Below are 20246 nucleotides of genomic sequence, written 5' to 3' on the forward strand. Positions count from 1 at the left end.
GTTGGCCCAGTGGGATTCTGGCAAGGCATAAAAAGAGGAAATGTTCTCAGTCACTGTTGGTTTTCCCTTCTCTCCCTAACGAGGCAGATATAATTTCAGCATGTGGGACTCCATGTTGAAGTTCAAGGACTTGCTCCCTTAAAAGGCCAGGTAAGTGTTCTCCTTGCTAGTGGCAGAGAGAAATCAGTGGTAAGTACTGCATTGCAAGATGGGGTGGCTGCAGCTGATTCAGTAGCAAGTCCACCACTTCAGTCACAGCCATACACAGGAGCTCCTGACTGCAGTCCTCAGGCCTCCCACAGAAGGTCCAGCAGACTATTCAGAACCTACCCATTGAAGGAGCTTTACTTATCTCATAACATATTGATGCAAAGCTTCATGGATTAAAAGACTCTAGGGTGATTTTAAGTCCCTTGGTTTGCACACAACAGTGAAGGAAGCACTGCAGGTCCGCAAGACCCCTTTTGGTTCTATGCTCACATCTGTCAGTCAGGATCTACAAAGAAACAAGGTGGTGTAGGCAAAGACCATATATCTCAGTATACCTCAGCAACAGTACTTGCCCCACTCAGACAGGCACTAAGCAGATCCTTTAGACTGGCTGCGCAAAGTATGTCATAACAGTTCCCATGATGCCAGACCCTATTTCTCCCTTGTTTTCAAACCATCTCTCACACTTCTTCAGTGCACGGGCCTCTATCACCATGGAGTGTTGGGTGTTGAACACAGTGGAAGTGGGATGTACCCTTCAGTTTATCGCTGACTCCTCTTAGCTGTTCCTCTTCAGGGACCACTCTAACTTCTGGCCCAAGAGGTGGTTGCCATGGAAGAGAGTTCACAGACTTCAAGAAGGAAGTGGTTCTACTCCCATCGTTTCCTAATCCCAAAAGCCAAGAAAGGTCTGAGACCAATTCTATACCTGTGCCAGCTCAACTATATCAAAAAACCAAACATTTGCATACATCACCCTGGCATCCATTATCCATTCTCTGTATCCTCGAGATTGGAATTCAAGAGAAAAGACTATTTTCACAGAAAGTTCATCAGATTCATAGTGGACCATGCATTGTGGCCTTAGTCCACTCAACAAATCACCATAATATTAGGTTTCTGTACTTATAGTGCCTGTGGTCCTCATCTCCCCCATTTGGTGAGTGGACCCCACGAATATTTGTGCATTGGTTACTTCATAGGACTCAACCGTCAATTATTCTGGTCTCAGATGCATTGTCATTAAGATAAGGAGCCCACCTGGGGCCACCCAGAACCAAGGATTTTTGTATTTCTAGGAGTGCTCTCTCTAAGTCAATGTCAGAAAACTCAGTGCAATTCACCTGGCCTGTCAGGTTTTCCTGCTGCACATTACAAGCAGATATTTGTTTGTTCTTATGGACAACACTTCTGCTATATTCTATCTCTGCGTGCAAGGAGCTCATGCTTCCTGATTTTGTCAGGAAGAGATTCAACTGTGGGATTTTGCATAGTCCAGTCAATCAATTTCAAAGCCTCAGAACTTCTATTTTACCTCTCCAAGACAGTCATTTCATAAGTGGCCATCACTTTGGGGTGGAGGTTCTCAGACCTCAAGCCCTCACATCAGCCTTTCCTTACACAGTGCTCTTTAAAGATAAGTTGCAGTTATGTCCTCAACTCAGTTTCCTAGCGTAGGCAGAAATACAATTTCATAACAATCAGTGAATCTACCTTCCTGTTTTATAATCAAAGCCACAAGCAAATATGAAGGAACAATAATTTCAATAATTGGATATGAGGTGCGTGCTAGCTTTCCACATAGAACTGAATAAGCCATTCAGAAAGTCCACCCAACTGCTCCTTGTGGTGAGGGACAGGCACTCTTGGTCTCTTTGATGATAGTTTTATCCTGGATTAAAGCATGTATTTGTTTTTTTTTATGGTAGGTATGTGTTCTGCTCCTGGCTCACTTTACAAGATAACAAGCATCCTCAACAACATTTGTAGCACAGATCTCTACCCAAGACATTTGTATAGCAGCAACCAGGTCATCAATGCGCACATTCCCCCCATTATGCCATCACTTAGCAGTTGAGAGATGATGCCAGATTTGTTCAAGCTGTCCTGTAGTCTGTGTGCCCAGGAGCTCTGATTGCTCCACATATTCATCTGCATGAGAGTCAGCTGGAGGGGAATGCACGTGTGCAATCACTCAAAGGAGAAAACATGGTTAACTGTTCAAGATGTGTTGCATATGTCAGTGTTTCCCAAATGGACGTCCACGAACCCCAAAGTTCTGCAAAGTTAAAACTAGGGTTCTGTGAGAAAATTCCATTTTGGCTCTTTAAGGAGTCATTTTTGGCTCTAGATGGGGGGCGGTTTGGGGGGCTGTGGGGCACTGAGCCTGGGAAAGGGGTTCTGCAAAATTCTTGCACATTTAAAAGGGTTCTCTGGCCCAATAAAATTGGGAAACACTGGCACATGTCTATCCCACAAAGTGCTCTTCTACCCCTCTGGAGAGAAGGAACTGATGGGGGGCTGGGGTTGGCTGGGTTGCCTCTGCTATGAGCATGCAGTGTTAAGAGACTGCTCGAGCCACCCCAACAGGTACCACTGAAGCAAAAATTTTTGGCAACTGTGCTCGGGACAAGCAGGCATGGAGTGGGATGGACATGTGCAAAACATCTCAAAGAACAACAGTTATGGAAGGTTAGGTACCATTTTACCCCCGCACTCCTCTATACTTAGGTCTTGTGCCTAAGTTAGCTTAACCTTTAGTAATTTCTTAAACAAAGCCATCTTATAGGCTACAGTGGCTAAGGGCTAATAGCCATTCAGTGATCACGATTGTATCTGGTCACCAGATTGAATGAGAACTCCTTTTCTTCCTCAGGAGACTTAGTTAATGGTATGCAGCTGATTTAGATACATGGGCTAGAAATGAACCTTTGTAACATTCTTTGAGTGCTGCTGCCTTACTGAAAAGGCAGATTCGACTTGAAAAATCTTTGGCACCTCAAGATGCTCTGAATCACAAAGGTTCATTTTATTGTGATTTCTTACAGGATAAAACTATACCCTATAATTGGGCAGATAGGCATAATTGTGCCCTCAATCTATGCCCGCAACGCTCACTGGTATTAATTCAAGTTGCACGCATGAAGCAAGGGCAAAAGACTGGCTTAATATTTTATAGTACTTTGAAAAGGAACTAGATAGGTTAAGAGTTGGAAAATGGATGATGAGCCTTTCATTATTTAATTTTTTGTCAAGAAGTTCATTACTATGAGTAGCAAAGCAATTCAGATAAAATAAGAACAAACCTGAACCTTTAGCTCAAGTTTAAAATGACACCAATCTTGGAAGCTTCTTAAAAATTGGTAAAAGTATTTTTTATCTTTTTCTGGAAGTGAAAGTGGTAACACAAAAACCAGAAGAAGAATCTGTTCTCGCTGAGTTTTCAACTCATCTGAAAAGATGAGAGCTGATTTTTTACGCCAAAGACATTCACGAAAAGATAGACAAACCTACAAAAATGTATATTAGTTTAACTGACCTATGCTTCCAAACCTTTTAAGATTAGGCCATTTGTTACTAATTAGCAGCTGTTCACTGGCTTGTATAACGAGTAAAAGATTCACAAGCTGGCTCCTGCTGATTAATGCCCACACCCTAAATTACATAATCACTATTGGCAGTCTTGTTGGTATTTTCAGCAGGGGTGGGGCGGAAGGACTGACAATAGTGTTACATCTAATATCTCATCACTGGAGGTAGTCATTGTGTGAAGGATGAGGTACATTGACAGCACCTTGTAGGAAAACTTGAACTAAAAGATCCTTGCTTTAGCTAGTTTGTGGGTAAATAGAGGATTTAAGCCTTTAGGGCTTTCAGTCCACTTAATTTTATAAAGTACTAAAATATTCCCATTGAAAAGACAGAAGAGAAGGTTTTTCAGTTTAGTTGCTTCTCCAGTTGCTTATGGTGATATCTTTAAAACCATAATTCAATTGCCAGAGTACTTAAAAACCTATCTATAGCATGGTGAAGCACTCTGTAACAAGAAGCCATTTCTGGCAGCAGACACCTTTTCTGTTGCTACACAGAAATATTAGATAAGATTAATGGCACTGCTCTTCCACTATGCACCATATGTGGACACAAAAAGTCGTCAAGTATCAGAGGCTGTGTTAGTCTGTTGCCGCACAGAGACATCCTGTGGCACCTTATAGACTAACAGATTTTTTTGGAGCATAAGCTTTTGTAGGCAAAGACCTGCTTCATCAGATACATGTAGTGGAGATTTAGCTCTTAAATATACAGGCTCATGAAAAGAAGGGAATGCCAATCAAAAGAAAGGCTAGAGTTGATGAGGCCAGTTCAATCAGGGAGGATGCGGCCCTCTTCCATCAGCTGAGGTGGAGGTGTGAACACCAAAAGGAAAAACTGCTTTTATAGTTGGCCAGCCACTCCCAGTCTCTGTTCAATCCTGGACTGATGGTGTCAAACTTGCAAATGATTTGTAGCTCTGCAGAGTCTGTTTTTGAAGTTTTTTTGTTGTAGGACTGCTACTTTTAAATCTGTTACTCAGTGTCCAAGGAGATTTAAGTGTTCTTGTTCTCTGAAGTCATAGTGTTGGTACTTCCAGAACAGACTTCCTCATCCCCAGTCAGGCAATTATTTCTCACACTCTTTCCCCCGATGATCCCTGGCAGTGTCAGGAACTGCTACAGGAGGTGACTGCAGATCTGCAGATTTCATTGGAAGGAGCTCAGGACTCCCATAATCATCTCCAGGGCATTTTCCAGTCACAGGTACTCTTCAGAGTCGGTCTCCTGATAAGCAAGGCTATCTTGGAATTGGCCTGAACAGTGCAGATCATGCCAGACTTATGTACCCCCACTGCAAGGAGAGTCCAAGAGATGTTATTCAGTGCTGACTAAAGGGGCTGATTTTTCATTCATGCATCCGGCCCCCAGTTCATTGGCTGTCCACGTGGTCACACAAAGGGCTTAAAAACAACCACCGAATTCTGTCACACCTGAAGAGTCCTTCAAGTGAGTGGCCCTTCAGTGCAGAAAGGCCTTCTCTTCAATGGACTTACAGGTCTGTATCATGGACTTTCAGAATCTACTAGCCAAGTATGATTTTAACACATACAACAAGCTAGCAGAGTTCAAGGACAAACTCTCTACAGATGACCAGGCTAAGTTTCAAGCCTTCATAGATGATGCTTAGTGGTGCTTAGTGGCAAAGGTGCTCCTCTAGGCTTTGGTGGATGCAACTGCCCCAGTTTCTTGCTTGGAAGCCACTGGCCTTGTGATGCTCAGGGACTGATGGTTGCAACATTCTGGTTGCACCACAGAAGTCCAACAAAAACTATGTAGATTACTGTAGGCCCATGATCATCATTAAAGAACATCTATCCTAAATTCATTTCTGTATAGGTTCTTAAACTTAATTGATCATTGTTTCATCACTTTCACATCTGTTCACTATATATATGTGGCTATATTTTATGACAATGTATTCAATATAGATTTAAAGAATATCGATATATTGTAAACGTATTTGTTGTGGAACACCATTTATTAACTTTACCAATGCTATACAAAAATCTATCAGTTAAACAAAATTTGTTCAATCACAATGGCTGTTCTGATGATATATGCTATTGCAGTATTATCTTCAAAAGTATTCAAGCTTTGTTATCTAGAGTCTGTAGATTCTACAGTAATCTTCAGGCATAGAGACAAATCAATCAATAACTTGTCAAATGCTTATATTTAAAGAAACCCTCTCTCCAATTATATTCCCAATATTAATTTCAATTAATACTTTTTTAAAAAATTCCAGTCCATATTTACTAATGTTTCCACAATTAATTTAGAAATCCCATACAAATTTTTGAACAAGTGGCTGGTTGCAATTAAATTTTTTGAAAATATAAAAAGCAATTCTACATATTTTGTATTTTTTCTGGCACATTTCAATCTGTAACCAGGTTATAACTAAGCCATTAAAACCCTAAACAATTCTCCATACCACTATACCAATTAAATTGAATTGTGAAGAGAATATTTTGTGCAGTTTTTTATGTCCATTTTGACTAAGATTACAAGTATCAAACAGCTCTATCTTTTACGTTAAGTTTCATAATCTATTTCGTGTGCTGACCACTAGATCAATTGTACTCTGTTTTTTAAAAATTCTGACTTTATTTCACTCAGCATTTAGAATAAACATTTTATAGTGAGTTACGGTACAAATGGAAGAACGAGGTAATAAATCTTGCACAAACTGTAAGTTTGTAATTACATAAATATCTAAGTGAATTATTTGCCTTTAAACAGTTGCATAACCAAAAATACAGGCCCAGCCAACTTTATTTAGATGTCCTAAAGCTCATTTAACATGAACTACATATATGATGCTTCATGCATAATTTTCAGTCAGCACACTGTTCTGACATTTAGGTGAAGATTGCTGATTGCTGTTGAGATTTTTTTCTTGATTAAGTAGATTTATTTTTACTGCCAAATAATCACTTGTGGCATTTACTACCCTGAGCAGTTCTGCTTATCACAGTGAAGCATGATGAAGATTTATAGTACTGTCCATGGCTGCTCTTCAAAGTAGGAGTTAAACATCACATGCAAAACTACACTAAAACTTAAATAAGCAATAGTTCCTATATTTCTTTCTGAACTTCAGCTAATAGTACAAGGATCATCACTGCTTGACTTCACTTCCCCTTCCAACAATAAATTCATCACAGCTTTAGTCAAATAACTGCATGTTCCTCTTTTTCCCATTGGGGGAGTGTTGTAAAATGAAGTCATGCCATCCTATAAAAACAAACACAAAAAATGTATTTTTTAATCAAAGAGTGGGTTCAGAAGAATTAAGTTTAAGCAGTAGTGAAGAGTAAATTAACTGAAGCCATTTTATAAGTGAAAAGTGCAATTCCCATTAACAACATTGTCAGTCATTTTGTATAATACACATTTGTTCAATTAGTTGTCAAAGAGAAATTTTAATATCTAAGATTTTTTTCTAAATAATGCACTTACATATAAAGGTGTTCAATTGCTTGAAGACTTTTAGAAAGCTTAGTGCGTGTACACTGGGGCATAGTTTTGTGAAAGAACATATTACATATTTTTGTCCTCACTGTTTGCAAAACATATTTGCAAAGTAATCTCTCTTCCAACATCATGGTGGGGCTGGTTTCAATTGAATGACTAAGTTTGTGTTTAAAATTCAGATAAAGTGTGGGACTTATTCCATTAACCTAATAAGAAAAAACAAATATTTTCACTCTAGACTAGTATCATATAAAAGACTCCATGTATTTTAAAAGCTCAGCTAGGGATGCTATGAGAAATTTGACTTTTCACTCATATTTAGATCTTGTTTATACAGCTGAGGTTATAGTACTACAGCTACACAGTAGCTATGCCAGTGTCATCCCTCAATGCAGACACAGCCTTCAGAGATAGAAGAGGTATTCCCATCACTCCAGGAACACTACCAACCAGATTGATGGCAGCTAGGTTGACAGAAGGCTTCTGTTAACTTGGCTTTGCCTAAACTGGAGGTTTGTTCAGCATAACTACAAAACTCAAGGGATTGTTCACACACTTGACCTTTGTTTTGGTGTAAACCAGGTTTTATCTAGGAGGATTATACATGAAGGAAGATGCGATGTTTAAAGGTCTTGATCTAGCAGTTAGGCAAGTTCTAATTACTTTGCTGAATTAAGGCCAGTGTTTGTGCAGGGGGGAAAAAAAAACTGAACTAAAGATTTCTTGTGTTTTGAGTGTATGTGTTGGGAATGCATGAAAGTCACCCTAACGCTGTGAAAAGCATCTTGTGCAAGATAGTAATAGGGATCGTAATAGTAGTAAGAAGAAGAGCTGGCCAGATTTTTTTTTTTTTTTTTAATAAAAACAGAAGGGCTTCTCATTGGGAAATGTCAATTCATCAACACTGGAATCTTTTTAACCAAGCATATTTTTAGTCTGAAAGAGATACTCACCCTAGCCTAGCTACCAGCCTGGTGTCTAGGGCAGGAACTCAGGATGTGGGATGTGAACATTTGATTTTGGGTCTCTCACTTGGGTGAATGTCCTAGGCTATAGGCTATTAGAGAACCTGGGGTGGGTGTCATGTCATTGAAGTGTTTATTGTGCTGTGGAACATGAACATTTTTAAAATCTTCAACATTTTCATGGGTGGGAAAACAGTTCATCAGTTATCTGAGACTTGCTTGCATGCATCTGAAATTTAGGGATTTGGCAACTCTAGTCTTGAGCTGTGGAATGATATAACAAATCACTTCCCATTGTGAGATACTGTAGTGCTCTCCTGCTAGGATGACATCACTGGCTCCCTCTATATCAGGAGGAACCCACTCCTCACTGGACCATCTCAGTTCTTTTGCTGTAGCCTGCAGAATCTTGAGGCAGAGGGAAAGGTGATAGGATGAATACAGAGATAGCGCTTTAAGAATGATTAGTAAGTAACCATTCTTACTTCTTTAAGGATCTCTGTGCATTCCTGTGTATGGGAGATTAGCAAATTTGCCCCCACTCCCACCACAGACAATGGAGGACAAGTTGTTCTAGGAAAAAACAACAGTAGTACCACCCTACTAAGCAAAGCACTGGATCACTGTGCCATACCCAATTAGTGGTGCCTAGTGAATTGTGTGATCAAGACTTCATGCAATCGAGACATGTCTCTGACAAGTTACATAGACTCCTACATAGTGCATCTTTAAACCCAGAGGTACTGGTTCTCTGGCCAACATATAAAACAATGCTCAGTAAACTTTTTAATTCAATGAAAAGGCTGTTTACCAATAAGCTGCTTCTTACAGCTTTCTCACTGGCATCACATAATCTATTAGATTTTCTGAAGCAGGAACTGGAACAATTTATGAACTTTACTGAGATGCCAGTTAAGATTTTAAAGGTGGTGTGCCTAGCCTTTGTTTACCAGAAGCTGATGATCACTTGGCAATTACCTGTTCTGATCACTTCTTCTGAACTGCCTGGGAATTGGCCACTATCAGAACACAAGATGCTGTACTAGACGGACCTTTGGTCTGATCCAAAATGGCCATTCTTATGCTGAATTCTAAACAAGTTGGACTATGTCTAGACTGCAGGCTTCTGTCAGGAGACCGGAGGTCTCCCAGCAGATGTTTGCCACATCAGGAGTGTTTCACCAATATCCCTGTCTTCCTCGTTCCACCAACAAAACTGTCAGCAAGAGATATGCAAATGCTATGTGCCAACAGTTCTTGGCAATCTAGACATAGCCTTGGTTTGACAACTGGATTACATTTATAGCTAATATGTAATGGTATGTAATAACATAACCAATTTTTAAAGAAAATCAGGGGAGTACAGTAAACCCCCAATATGCGCGATTTCAACCTGCACTTAACTTGCATTAACACAAGTTAAGTGCAAGTCAAAATTGTGGGGCTCCCAGGGGCTGGGGTGTGCAGCTGCTCTGCCAGCTCCCTGCTCCGCCAGCTCCCTGCTCCATCCCCCAGCTCCCCCTAGGTAGGTGAAGCTGGGACACAGACAGCTGTGTAAGCGCAGCTTCTGCCCAGCTTCAGGGGGAGAAGGTGCACCGCCGCGTGTACCTGCCCATCTGGCTTCCCCCAGTTGGAGGAAGCTGGGTGAGCAGCCACAGCAGCGCAGATTCTCCCCAGCTTGGGGAAGCTGGGGAGAAGCTGCATCTGACTCCCAGAGTGGCAGGGAGCTGGGAACCAGGTGGCAGTCTGGCTCCTGGCTCCCCTGGGCTTGCAAGAACCAGGAAACTGACCAGCATGTCACCACAGGTCAGTGTCCTGGCTCCCACCAGTGGAGGGGAGCCGGGAGCCAGGCTGCTGCCTAGTTCCCAGCTTCCCGCCACTCTGAGAGCAAGGAAACTAACCAGTGCTAAGTACACTGGTCAGTTTCCCAACTCCTGCAACCACAGGGGAGCTGGGAGCCAGGCTGCTGCCTGGTCCTGAGCTCCCCTCCACTTGCTGGATCCAGGAAACTGACCAGGGCTGGTGCCCTCATGTAGCCAGACAAAGTCTCTCCCTTACAAGCCAGCTTGCTCGCTGCCCACCCCCCACTGAGGAGCACACAGGGCACGGAAACAGCTGCTGACAGCACAGTCTTTGATGCCCTCATTGAGGCCCAGATGTGCTAGCTCATCGTGACCCTGAGAAGCAGAAAGTACAGATAAAAGGCTAACAGGCCAAACTGTCAACAAGAAGGGTGGGGACCTCAGGAAATCACCCCAGCTGGCATTGATGGATTTGATGCACACACACATACCATCCCAGAAGAGGAAGTCCCCACCCACACAAAAAGAATGTCCTGTACTCTCAAATTGCTTATCTCCTGTCTTACAAGTGCAAATTAAGTAAGAAATGCCCTTGTAACAAACTGGCATCACAAAAGACAGACCAGTACGACCTGGCACCATAGATAAGAAAGAGAATACGTAACCTAAAGGGGGTATGAAAGGTGGGCCCAGCAGAACTCTAACTTTGAGTGCATTCCACCAACTATCTGCTGGTCGGGTCAGGTGATTGCCTCCCGAGGTCCACAACTGGGGACGCCCAACCTCGTATTCGTCTTTCCGCGGAACTGAGTGACCGATCCGGCTTGTCTACGCTGGTATCGAGAGACGCAGAGAGGGTAAGATATACCCATGCTAGGTCTCCTTTCTTTTTGTGCACAGCTAAAGAATTAGAGCTCTGTAACTAGATGTCGTTGTATCAAGATATCATTGTGTTAGATGGTAACAGATATCTTTGTATTGGATTGTAACGTAACCTGTTAACACCTGTACTTTGCTAGCATATAAGAAGTAGACAATAGCCTTTTGTAACCACACGCTTATAACTGTAGCTTAATAAACTTATAACCAGTTAAGATCTAAGCCTGACTGCTGTTAACCCTTTTGTCACTGCAACACAGCCAGCACAACAAAAAGAACTTTAACCGTTTGGTTACCACAGCCTGGCCGTAGATGAAAGTGCTAGCAGCTCCCTGCTCTAACAGTAAAAAACTGGGTTGCTTAGGACGCAGGGGAATCCGTCAGCCTGTCTTGGCTGCTTGCAGCGACGAGCTCCCTGCTCTCGCAGTTTTAAACTCGGATGATAACAAGGGCATAGTTGGTACCTCACCGCACATTACCCGGCCACCGGCTAACACCTTATCAGTTTCCTGGCTCCTCCGAGTTGCATGGGAAATTTCACTTATGTGGGGGTTGCGAGAACACAACCCTCACATACTTCGGGGGTCTACTGTAGTTTTAAACAGTGTATTCTTTTCAGGTCAGCTCTTATACTGAACAGAATTTTTCAAGTCAGAACACTTGCATCTTCTTAACTAACAAGCAGCTTCAACAACTATACGATAAGTAAATAACTAAGAACTGACTCATGCACATGAGAGGTAGTTCAGTGTAGCTCTGTACAGTGGTGGTGAAGGAATTGAGATGGCCAGGGTTACTCTATCTTATATAGATGGAGCCAATGGTTTCATCCTAAAATGAGCATATTACTCCCCTTTCCAAATAGACAGAACTTTCATCTTCAATTCTACAGGTCAGTGCTAGAGACACTAAATTCTGTAAGTGGAAATACACAGAGGCCTTTACAGAAGAAACACTTTTATATCATTTTGGAATATCTTCTCTGAAACTATTTAGTAACTACTGGTTAATTAAACACCAGTGCTGCTTACTAAATTACTGATGAACAAACAGCTCAAGAGATTACGGCCACCACTACTAGAATCAGTAACCAATGGGTAGACACTTTACTTGCAAAACCGAATTTGTGTTAACATTCTTGTTGAGGTCAGTGGAAGTTGCTGAGTACTCAGCATTCTGAAGATCTGGGCACTTATTTAGGTGTCTAGGCATGGATTTAGGATCTTTTAACTTCAGGCTGTTTTTTAAGATCAGACCCTGTATCTATATAGATACCATCACAGCTTACTTTGTTGTCCTATCAAAGAGAAAACATTTCATTGGAAGACACCAACTTTTTCTAAGACTACTCAGGTTATTCCAGCTGTACCTAAGTCATTTCAGGCCTGGATGTGGCAGGAGCAGGTCCTGGAGCAGGAAAGGGACTGTATTTCCCTCGGATATTGTTTTTCACTTAAGATATTGCAACAAGACCCCAGAATGTAATTTCTATACAACCTTTATTACTGTATACATTTTAATATGATATAACAAAATCATTTTACCATTCACTACTTCCACTCAATTTTTTTCATTATTCTCTCTTATTGCATAACTATTTTGAACTTCTATATATGTACAGAAGTTGTAGTCCACATTTACAATATAGCACACACATTCCCTTCCATAAATGTCTGTGTACTAACATTCAGTAAGACAGGACACACTTTTGTCAAGCATTTTTGTGGCTGGTCATGTAGCTTTGAGTTTAAAAGTATTTAAAAATCTCTGCTGCTTACAGGTGCTAGAAGATCCATCCAGAAACCTATCATATTATATAGTACATAAGTAGAATTGAACTTCATCGATTCCATTTGGATGTTCTGTAGGTCTGTTTTAGTTTCAGCCTCACACATTTCATACTGATTACTAAATTTTGTCTGATTGAGAGGTGTAAATTTACATGAATTGAATATTTTACTCACTTGCTTTTCAGTTCCCTTTAGCCTGGTCTCATCTTTCTGAAAATAATGAAATGCTTCCTCCACCAGTTTGTCCAAATCCACTTTATCCTGAAACTCTAATTCAGGATTTCTCTCCAAAATAACAGATATAACCATTAACAACTAGAACAGGAAAAAAAAAAACAACAACAAACACCATGAATTTTATGTCAGTTTAAAATAAGGTTATGTAAAAGATGAGACTCTACACACAAGGTTTTGGTTGATTCAAGCCATGGAGAGATATCTGAAGAAATGTCATTAAAGCAGTGTAAAAAGGTAATTTCTGAATTTTGTTAAATTGAAAAAGCAGAATTTTATGTGAAATACAAGTTTGAAAGTTGATGAAGTAGGTGGAACAGGCAAAAGTTCATTATAGCAATCTCAGTACATAACTAACACCTGAAAATAGATAAGTCTCAGCTATAAGCAAGGACAAGAATGAGACACATTAAACAACAGCCTTGAGAGGTCATCAAATCCAGTTTCCTGCATTCACAGCAGGACCTATCACCATCCCTGACAGATTTTTTTTTTTAAATCTAACCTGACCCAGACCCTAGGAAAGCCCCCTCAAGGACTGAGCTTACAGACCTCAGTTTACAAGGCCAATGCTTGTAGCCACTGAGCTATGCCTCTCACCTACAAGAGTAAATTCAGCACATGTATGTGAAACATGGAGATACATATATTATCTCACAGAGCTAGAAGGGACCTCGAGTCCAGCCCCCTACACTCACAGCCACTCCGTTGGCCCAGCACTATTTATTCTATGGTTATTGTTTGTTTTGTCTGGTGCTGTGTGAGGACCCCAACATCTTAAAATGCATTATCCAAGCACACTAATGTGAAACTGCTTAATAAAAACAAACAAATCTATTGAACCAGTGTCTGCCCAAAAAGCTGTTGTAGTAGTTCTGAGTGCTTTTTGGTAATGTGTAAACTACAGCTGTTAATTCAATCCTTATGGGGTTCAGTTACTCTTTCATGAAATTGTTACAAACAAATAATGTATATAAAAGTTCAGTCAATCATATGGTACTGACCTCTACAATAATTTGTCTGTATTCAGGCTGGTCAATATTTTGCAACATGTCTTCAACAAGAAGGGAAAAATTCATCTCATACATAGTCATATCAGACAGTGTTGGTTGCTGAAAAAGAAATAATATACATAAAATTTTATTATTTGTAGCCACCTGATTTCAATCAAAAACTTTTTAAACAGAAATGGCTCTGGATTATTTGTTGTGGATTATTTATCCAACATGAACAATCTTGGATCCATTAGATCAAAGGAGAAGCAAATTTCTAGTCAATGACAACAGCACTCTTATTTTTTTCTGAGATTTTTCATCCCACACCCAATATTAAGACATTTTCATTGCGGTTACAAGGAAATGGTAAGCTACAGAATTCTTGTATATAAAGTCTTCCAGCACCCTATGTCCAATATGTTATTTTGCACTTGGAATCCTTTGTTATCCGTAGAAAACGTTCCATAAAAAGAGTAAAAAATACAATGGCAGTGCATTCAAACGTTTTAAAACCAATGTGCAGATCTTTAATATCTTCTTTTTACCTGTGGTAAATATTTTTCTGCTACTATTACACCATTGGGGGTTCTCTCCAAGATTTGCCACACCCTGTCATAGAAACCTGGGGGAGTTCGATTCAGAGAACCATCTATTTGACGTCTGTTAAGCCAACATCTGTGGACAAAACAACATAACTGAAGGGCTAAAAAAAACAAAGCTTTCTCTGAGGATTAATTAAGCCATTAGGGTAAGCAATAACAGTAAATACCCACCAATGATGCACATACAGTATGGCTATGTTTATACTAGCACTCCCCTTTTGAAAGCAGGATGCTAATGAGACACTTCAGGATATGCTAATGAGACACTGCAAAGAATACGCAGCGCCTCAGTAGCATAATGGCAGCCACGGCAATTTGAAAGCGTCGCTTTCGATCGTGCGCAGCTCATCTACACGGGGTCCTTTTCGAAAGGACCCCGCGCACTTTGAAATCCCCTTATTCCTAAAACAAAATAGGAATAAGGGGATTTCGAAACGTGTGGGGTCCTTTTGAAAAGGACCCTGTGTAGATGAGCCACACACGATCGATAGCAGCACTTTCGAAGTGCTGCAGCTGCCATGAGGCGCTGCATACTCATTGCAGTGCATCATTAGCATATTCCAAAGTGTTTCATTAGCATCCCCCTTTCGAAAGCGGGGTGCTAGTGTAGAAACAGCCTATGTGTTGCATTTCCTAATAAATATTTCATATAGAAATAAAAACAGACCCTAAAGAGAACAAAAAGCAAGATAATAACTAGGATTAAGATGGAACATTATACTTAAACATTGAATAGCATCTTATTAAACCACCTAACAACACAAATTGATTTGACTCAAAATTTGAACGGTATACAGGCCAAATTAAACTGTGCTGTAAATCTACTAACTGGAAGAATTTGACAGAACACTTACCATATACATGAAAACATATACATGTTTAAGGAAAGCAAATTGCCATTTAATTTATCTGAGACATAATTTTTGGGGCACATATGCAAGGCACCAAAAATATGTATGTTGCATAAAGAAGAAACCACGAGCCATGCTAGTACTACTACAGTATAAATATTTTCTTTATTATCCCTGCTTCTGTATGTAATGCGTTTATGGTGCTAATACAGCTTCCATATTGAATCCTGCAATTCCAAATAAGGCTGTGTCTACGCTATGAGACAAATTTGAATGTAATTCGGTTAGCTCGATTCTACCACATCACTGTCTTCACTGTAAAGACCATTAGCTCGATTTTGGGTGCTCTAACCTCAAAATTACAAAAATTGCAGTTACCTGACAGGTATAGCATCAAGCTTGAATTCTGAAGTCCAGGTAAAGGGCAGTGTGGAAGCGCCACATCTTAAAAGCAAATGTATTAGCCTCCAGAGGTGTCCCATATGTAGCCTATAATGCCCCTCTCAGTGCTCCATGCTGGGCGCTGATCTCCAGTAACAGGAAGACCATGAATTTCCAAGCGGTAGCAGTAAGCCTTCAGCTATGGTCTCATGTTGGTATGACAGCCTGAGAAATGGCTTCTTTCTATGCTATTAGTGCTCCGAATGCATCTACCCATTCAAACAGCCTCTGCAGGGAGCTTGCGGCTCTGTCTGTACACTTGCTATTTTTTACTGCACTGCCTGATGCCAGCCCATGCCCTGCAGTACTGTGTGTCAATAAGGCTGTGCTGGGGGGGTTGTGCCTGCATAACATGTGAAGAAACTTCTCAGAGGTTTACATTTTTCTGTGAACCCCCTTTCCTCCCCCACAGGCACCACAAAGTCTGGGTCTTTCATGTGCTCAGCCACATCACATGGGTAGCCCCAACCCAATCCAATAAAAGGATGTGCCTACTGTTTGGTGTTGACAATGCTACCATGCATGTTTAGGGATTCAAGGGCAGGAAAGATATGGGCTTTGTTGCTGCTGTGAGGAAGTCTCCCCCAACGGTGAAGATACCGGAGGCTTTGCTGCTGCTGTGGGTAAGTCTCCCCCAGCAGCTAAGGGGCTTGCTGCCATTGGGGAAGGACCACCTCAACTGGTCCTCCACTGAAACCCCTCCTCCCCTTAGCACCTGTACTGGGGCAAAGCCTCCACCAAGTGTTTAAAGGACTTGACGCTGCTGCTGGGGAAAAGGTCTCCCCTGGCGGCTAAGGGGCTTGCTGCCACTGGGGAAAAGTCCCCCCCAGCAGCTAACAAATTCCGAGTTTGGCTGCTGCTGCAGGGAAGGACCTCTTCAACTGGCCCCCCCTCAGCACCCTCCCCCTCCTTCACCCATATCAGGGCTTGCTGATGCCAAGGGGAAACCAAAAATTATTTTTTCCTGCACTTTTCTATCCTGTTTCTTCTCACTTTAAAAACCAGTCTGGGCCCCTGCAATATTTTCTGGGATCACACACACGGAAGGACGGGAGATGGGACACTCAGTGGATGGCCAGTTGAGAACACAGTTGTAGCATCTGTGTGGGCAATGCAATGGCATGGGAAACCCAAAATTCTTTTTTCCTATACTTTCCTATCATCTTTCTTCTCACTTTATAAAATAGTTCAGGTCCATACATTATTAGCAGGGGTCACATGCACTGATGGGAGGTGGGATATTCAAGGGATGGCCAGCTGAGAACACTGTCATTGCACAGAAGCCTTATAGTGCACCAGAAAGCCACAGACCCTTTCCAATACCAAGATAATGAACAAGGAAACCAAAAATTCTCTCTTACTATCCTTTCCTATCCTCCTCCTTCTCACTTTAAAAAACCGTCTGGGCACCTCCATTATTTTCATGGGTCACATGCATGCAATGATGGGAGGTGAGATACTCAGTGGATCGCCAGTTGAGAACACAGATGTTGCACCCATGTGGGCAATATAATATGGGGGAGAAACCAAAAATTCTTTCTTCCTAGACTGTTCTAACCTCTTTTTCTTCCTGCTTTCAAATACAGTCCAGGCCCCTACATTATTTTCAGGGATCACATGCATGAAATGATGGGACGTGGGACAAGGGGATGGCCAATTGGGAACACAACCATAGCACAGAAGCCTTCTAGTGCACCGGAAAGCCAATGACCCTTTCCAATACCAACGAAATGAAGGGGGAAACCAAATATTGTTTTCTTTCTATACTTTCCTATTCTCTTTCTTCTCACTTTAAAAAACAGTCTGGGTCCCTGCATTATTTTCAGGGATCACATGGATGCAATGATGGGACATGGGACAAGTGGATGGCCAATTGAAACACAGTCGCTGCACTTGTGTTGCCAATGTAATGCGGAGGGAAAACAAAAATTCTTTTTTTCCTAGACTTTTCTATCCTCTTTCTTCTAACTTTTAGGGTCCCTGCATTATTTCCAGGGATCGGCATATTTTCAAGGATCGGGAGGGGAATGAAAAAAATGGAATGTGGGAAGTTGACATTAAGACCAGCTATTATACCCAGAATGCTACAGGGATGAGAGAACTGTAGGATAGCTTCCCACAATGAACTACCACAACAGTCAATATTAGTCAATTTGTGTGTGGCAGCAATGACGCAATTTGTGGGGAGCACATGGGGAGCGAGGATGGTCAAATTCAAATGTATAAATTCTAGAATTAGAAATTTGATATAAATAAATTAGAATTTATCTCATAGTTTAGATGCAGCCTAACAGTGCAAAAAGTGTACTAAGTTGCAAAAGCATTTTTGCATCTTAAAGTTGCAATTTTTTTCAAGTTGGTAAACTGAAATTTTGAAGGTGCTTCATCCCAAATGTCCATATTTTCTAGCATGTATTGTTTTAAAAAAATTAATATATCTAAACTTGATTCTACTGTCAACTTAACCAAAAATCATAAGGGTTTACAAGACTAGTGTAATACAATATTACCAGCTAGAAGCACTGAAAAATCATGATAATTATGAGACCAGCTTAATCATCCGATTTTAAATTATAATAAATTTTGGATTCTGTCATCCAGTTTTTGAACCTTTAGTGGATCACATCTTCAAACTGCAAATAGCAGGATAACAAACTTATGTTTTTTAAAAAAAGTAAGCTAAGATTCATACCCAGAAACCAGACTCCCAGACCTGGGACTTTAAGATTGACAACTATTGAAAGACTAGCAACAAAACTGGTAATACCGGTTATGTTAGTAAGGGTAATAATGGTTATAAAGTAGTAAATTCAGTCTGCATATTACATTCTATTACAGCAATCTCTCTTAGTTTAAAATACTTCTCTTTAACTGGAAAAAAAAAGTCTTTCCTGCACCCTTTGGGCTCTTCTATTTGAAGGAGAAAATCTTTTTTCCAGGGAGCAGGAGTGTGTTCAAATTTTCTATACTACACTGAGAAGGCTTTCCTGGGAAACCAGTCTAAACAGTTAGGATAAACTGCTGCTTTCCTCAGCTGTTTTAACATTACTGAAAAAGAGTATAGAAGAAAATTACTTATGAACCAGGTATTTCATTTCATACTTTTTCTCTCAGCTCAATCATACAGCTGTTTGATTTAAAAATGCCAAGTATTTTTAGGCGAGCACTACCGCATGCATCACCAGACACTGGTGACAGAGAAGTCAGAAAACTAAATGTTATGAATTATTAACCACACCAATTCGTGTAGGTAATCTAATTTTCACGGTCAGTGAATAGCACATAAACCTTGTCTGGTGCACACGCTTTAAGTAACCAGCCCTGGGATGATGTTTGGCTCCTTGTGGAAGGACAGGTAAGAGAAATCCCGCACATCAGATGTTTACAGTATCAGATATTACTTTATTGTAAAGTTTCACGTAAGGATTGTGGGGCAATAGGGAAGGTTTTTAGACATGTAAAAGAAAATCAGAAAAGTTGCAGACAACTAGAAGAACAAACAAATCAATGTGTGTCTTCACTACTTCTGTATGCATAATGCATGACTGAAACATTATTGATTGCAGACACCTGGTGATTTAAGAGGCATACCAATTATTTCAGAAACACACAGATTATGCAATCAATCTATTAGGAATAGCAGCGGAGATGCAAACACAAATCTCATTACCTCCCTTGCTGCTGTGGCTGAAGAATATCCAAGAGAAGCTGCTTCACTTCACTAGGTGACAGCTGGTATAAATCCACGGGTGGCATATCCCCTGCACGTATTTTTAATTCATATTTCATAGCATGAATAATCCATCTGAAATATAAGAAGGAAAATATTTATTCATAGACTATTACAGACACATATACCTTTTGAAATCTCAGAGACGGAACTTTTTAACAACATATATTTACCCTAGCCACACAGACAGCTGGAAAAAGATCAAGTTTGACTGAGTTTAACTGCATGGCTGTGGCTACACTAGTCCCTCCTTTTGGATGGGACACAGTAATAAGGGATTTTGGCCGATGCTAATGAGGCACTGCCATGAATATTCAGCGCCTTATCAGCATAGTTGCAGCCACGTACGCTTCGAAAGTGCCGCTTTCGAAATGCACTGTGCCATTGTAGCCAGGGGCCTTTCAAAATGACCCCGATTTTGAAAGCCCCTTCTTCCCAAAACCAAATGGGGAGAAGGGACTTTTGAAATCGGGGTTATTTTGAAAGGCCCCCAGCTACACTGGCAGTGTGCAGTTCGTAAGCAGCACTTTTGAAGCATGCACGGCTGCAATTATGCTAATGAGGTACTGCATATTCATAGCAGTGCCTCATTAGCATCTGCTGAAATCGCTCAGAGCCATGCCCCCACCAAAAGCAGGGACTAGTGTGGCCACAGCTTGTGTGTGTAAATATAAGGTTCTGGATTCCACAACAAGTGCTTTTTACTAGAAGACAAGAAGAGTGCAAATTCCTAAAACAAAACATTCTGCTACAATATCCCAACAGAAACCAGAACGATCTTTTCTCTGTAACTTGGGTTACCAAGAGATGCATCCATAACTAGGTCAACAGAAAAAAGCTATTACACCAGTTTTACTTTGTAATGCTGTTTGTTCAAATTCCCATTTTCCATGTGA

General features: G+C 40.9%; 1 protein-coding gene across 4 annotated transcripts in view; it reads right to left on the reverse strand.

Moving 5' to 3' along the window:
• Window positions 1-5549: 5549 nt before the first annotated feature.
• Window positions 5550-20246, reverse strand: part of PHKB (phosphorylase kinase regulatory subunit beta) — a 212412-nt gene continuing 197715 nt past the window's right edge. For all 4 annotated transcript variants that reach the window (XM_075009104.1, XM_075009103.1, XM_075009105.1 and 1 more), the window contains 5 exons: window positions 19291-19425; window positions 14272-14401; window positions 13736-13843; window positions 12672-12812; window positions 5550-6821 (listed from right to left, as the gene is read on the reverse strand). In XM_075009104.1, the coding sequence (XP_074865205.1) occupies window positions 6684-6821; window positions 12672-12812; window positions 13736-13843; window positions 14272-14401; window positions 19291-19425 (652 nt within the window). In that variant the 3' untranslated portion in view covers window positions 5550-6683. The remainder of the gene's footprint in view (window positions 6822-12671; window positions 12813-13735; window positions 13844-14271; window positions 14402-19290; window positions 19426-20246) is intronic.

Source organism: Carettochelys insculpta, chromosome 14, assembly GCF_033958435.1.
Source record: "Carettochelys insculpta isolate YL-2023 chromosome 14, ASM3395843v1, whole genome shotgun sequence".
NCBI lineage: Eukaryota > Metazoa > Chordata > Testudines > Carettochelyidae > Carettochelys > Carettochelys insculpta.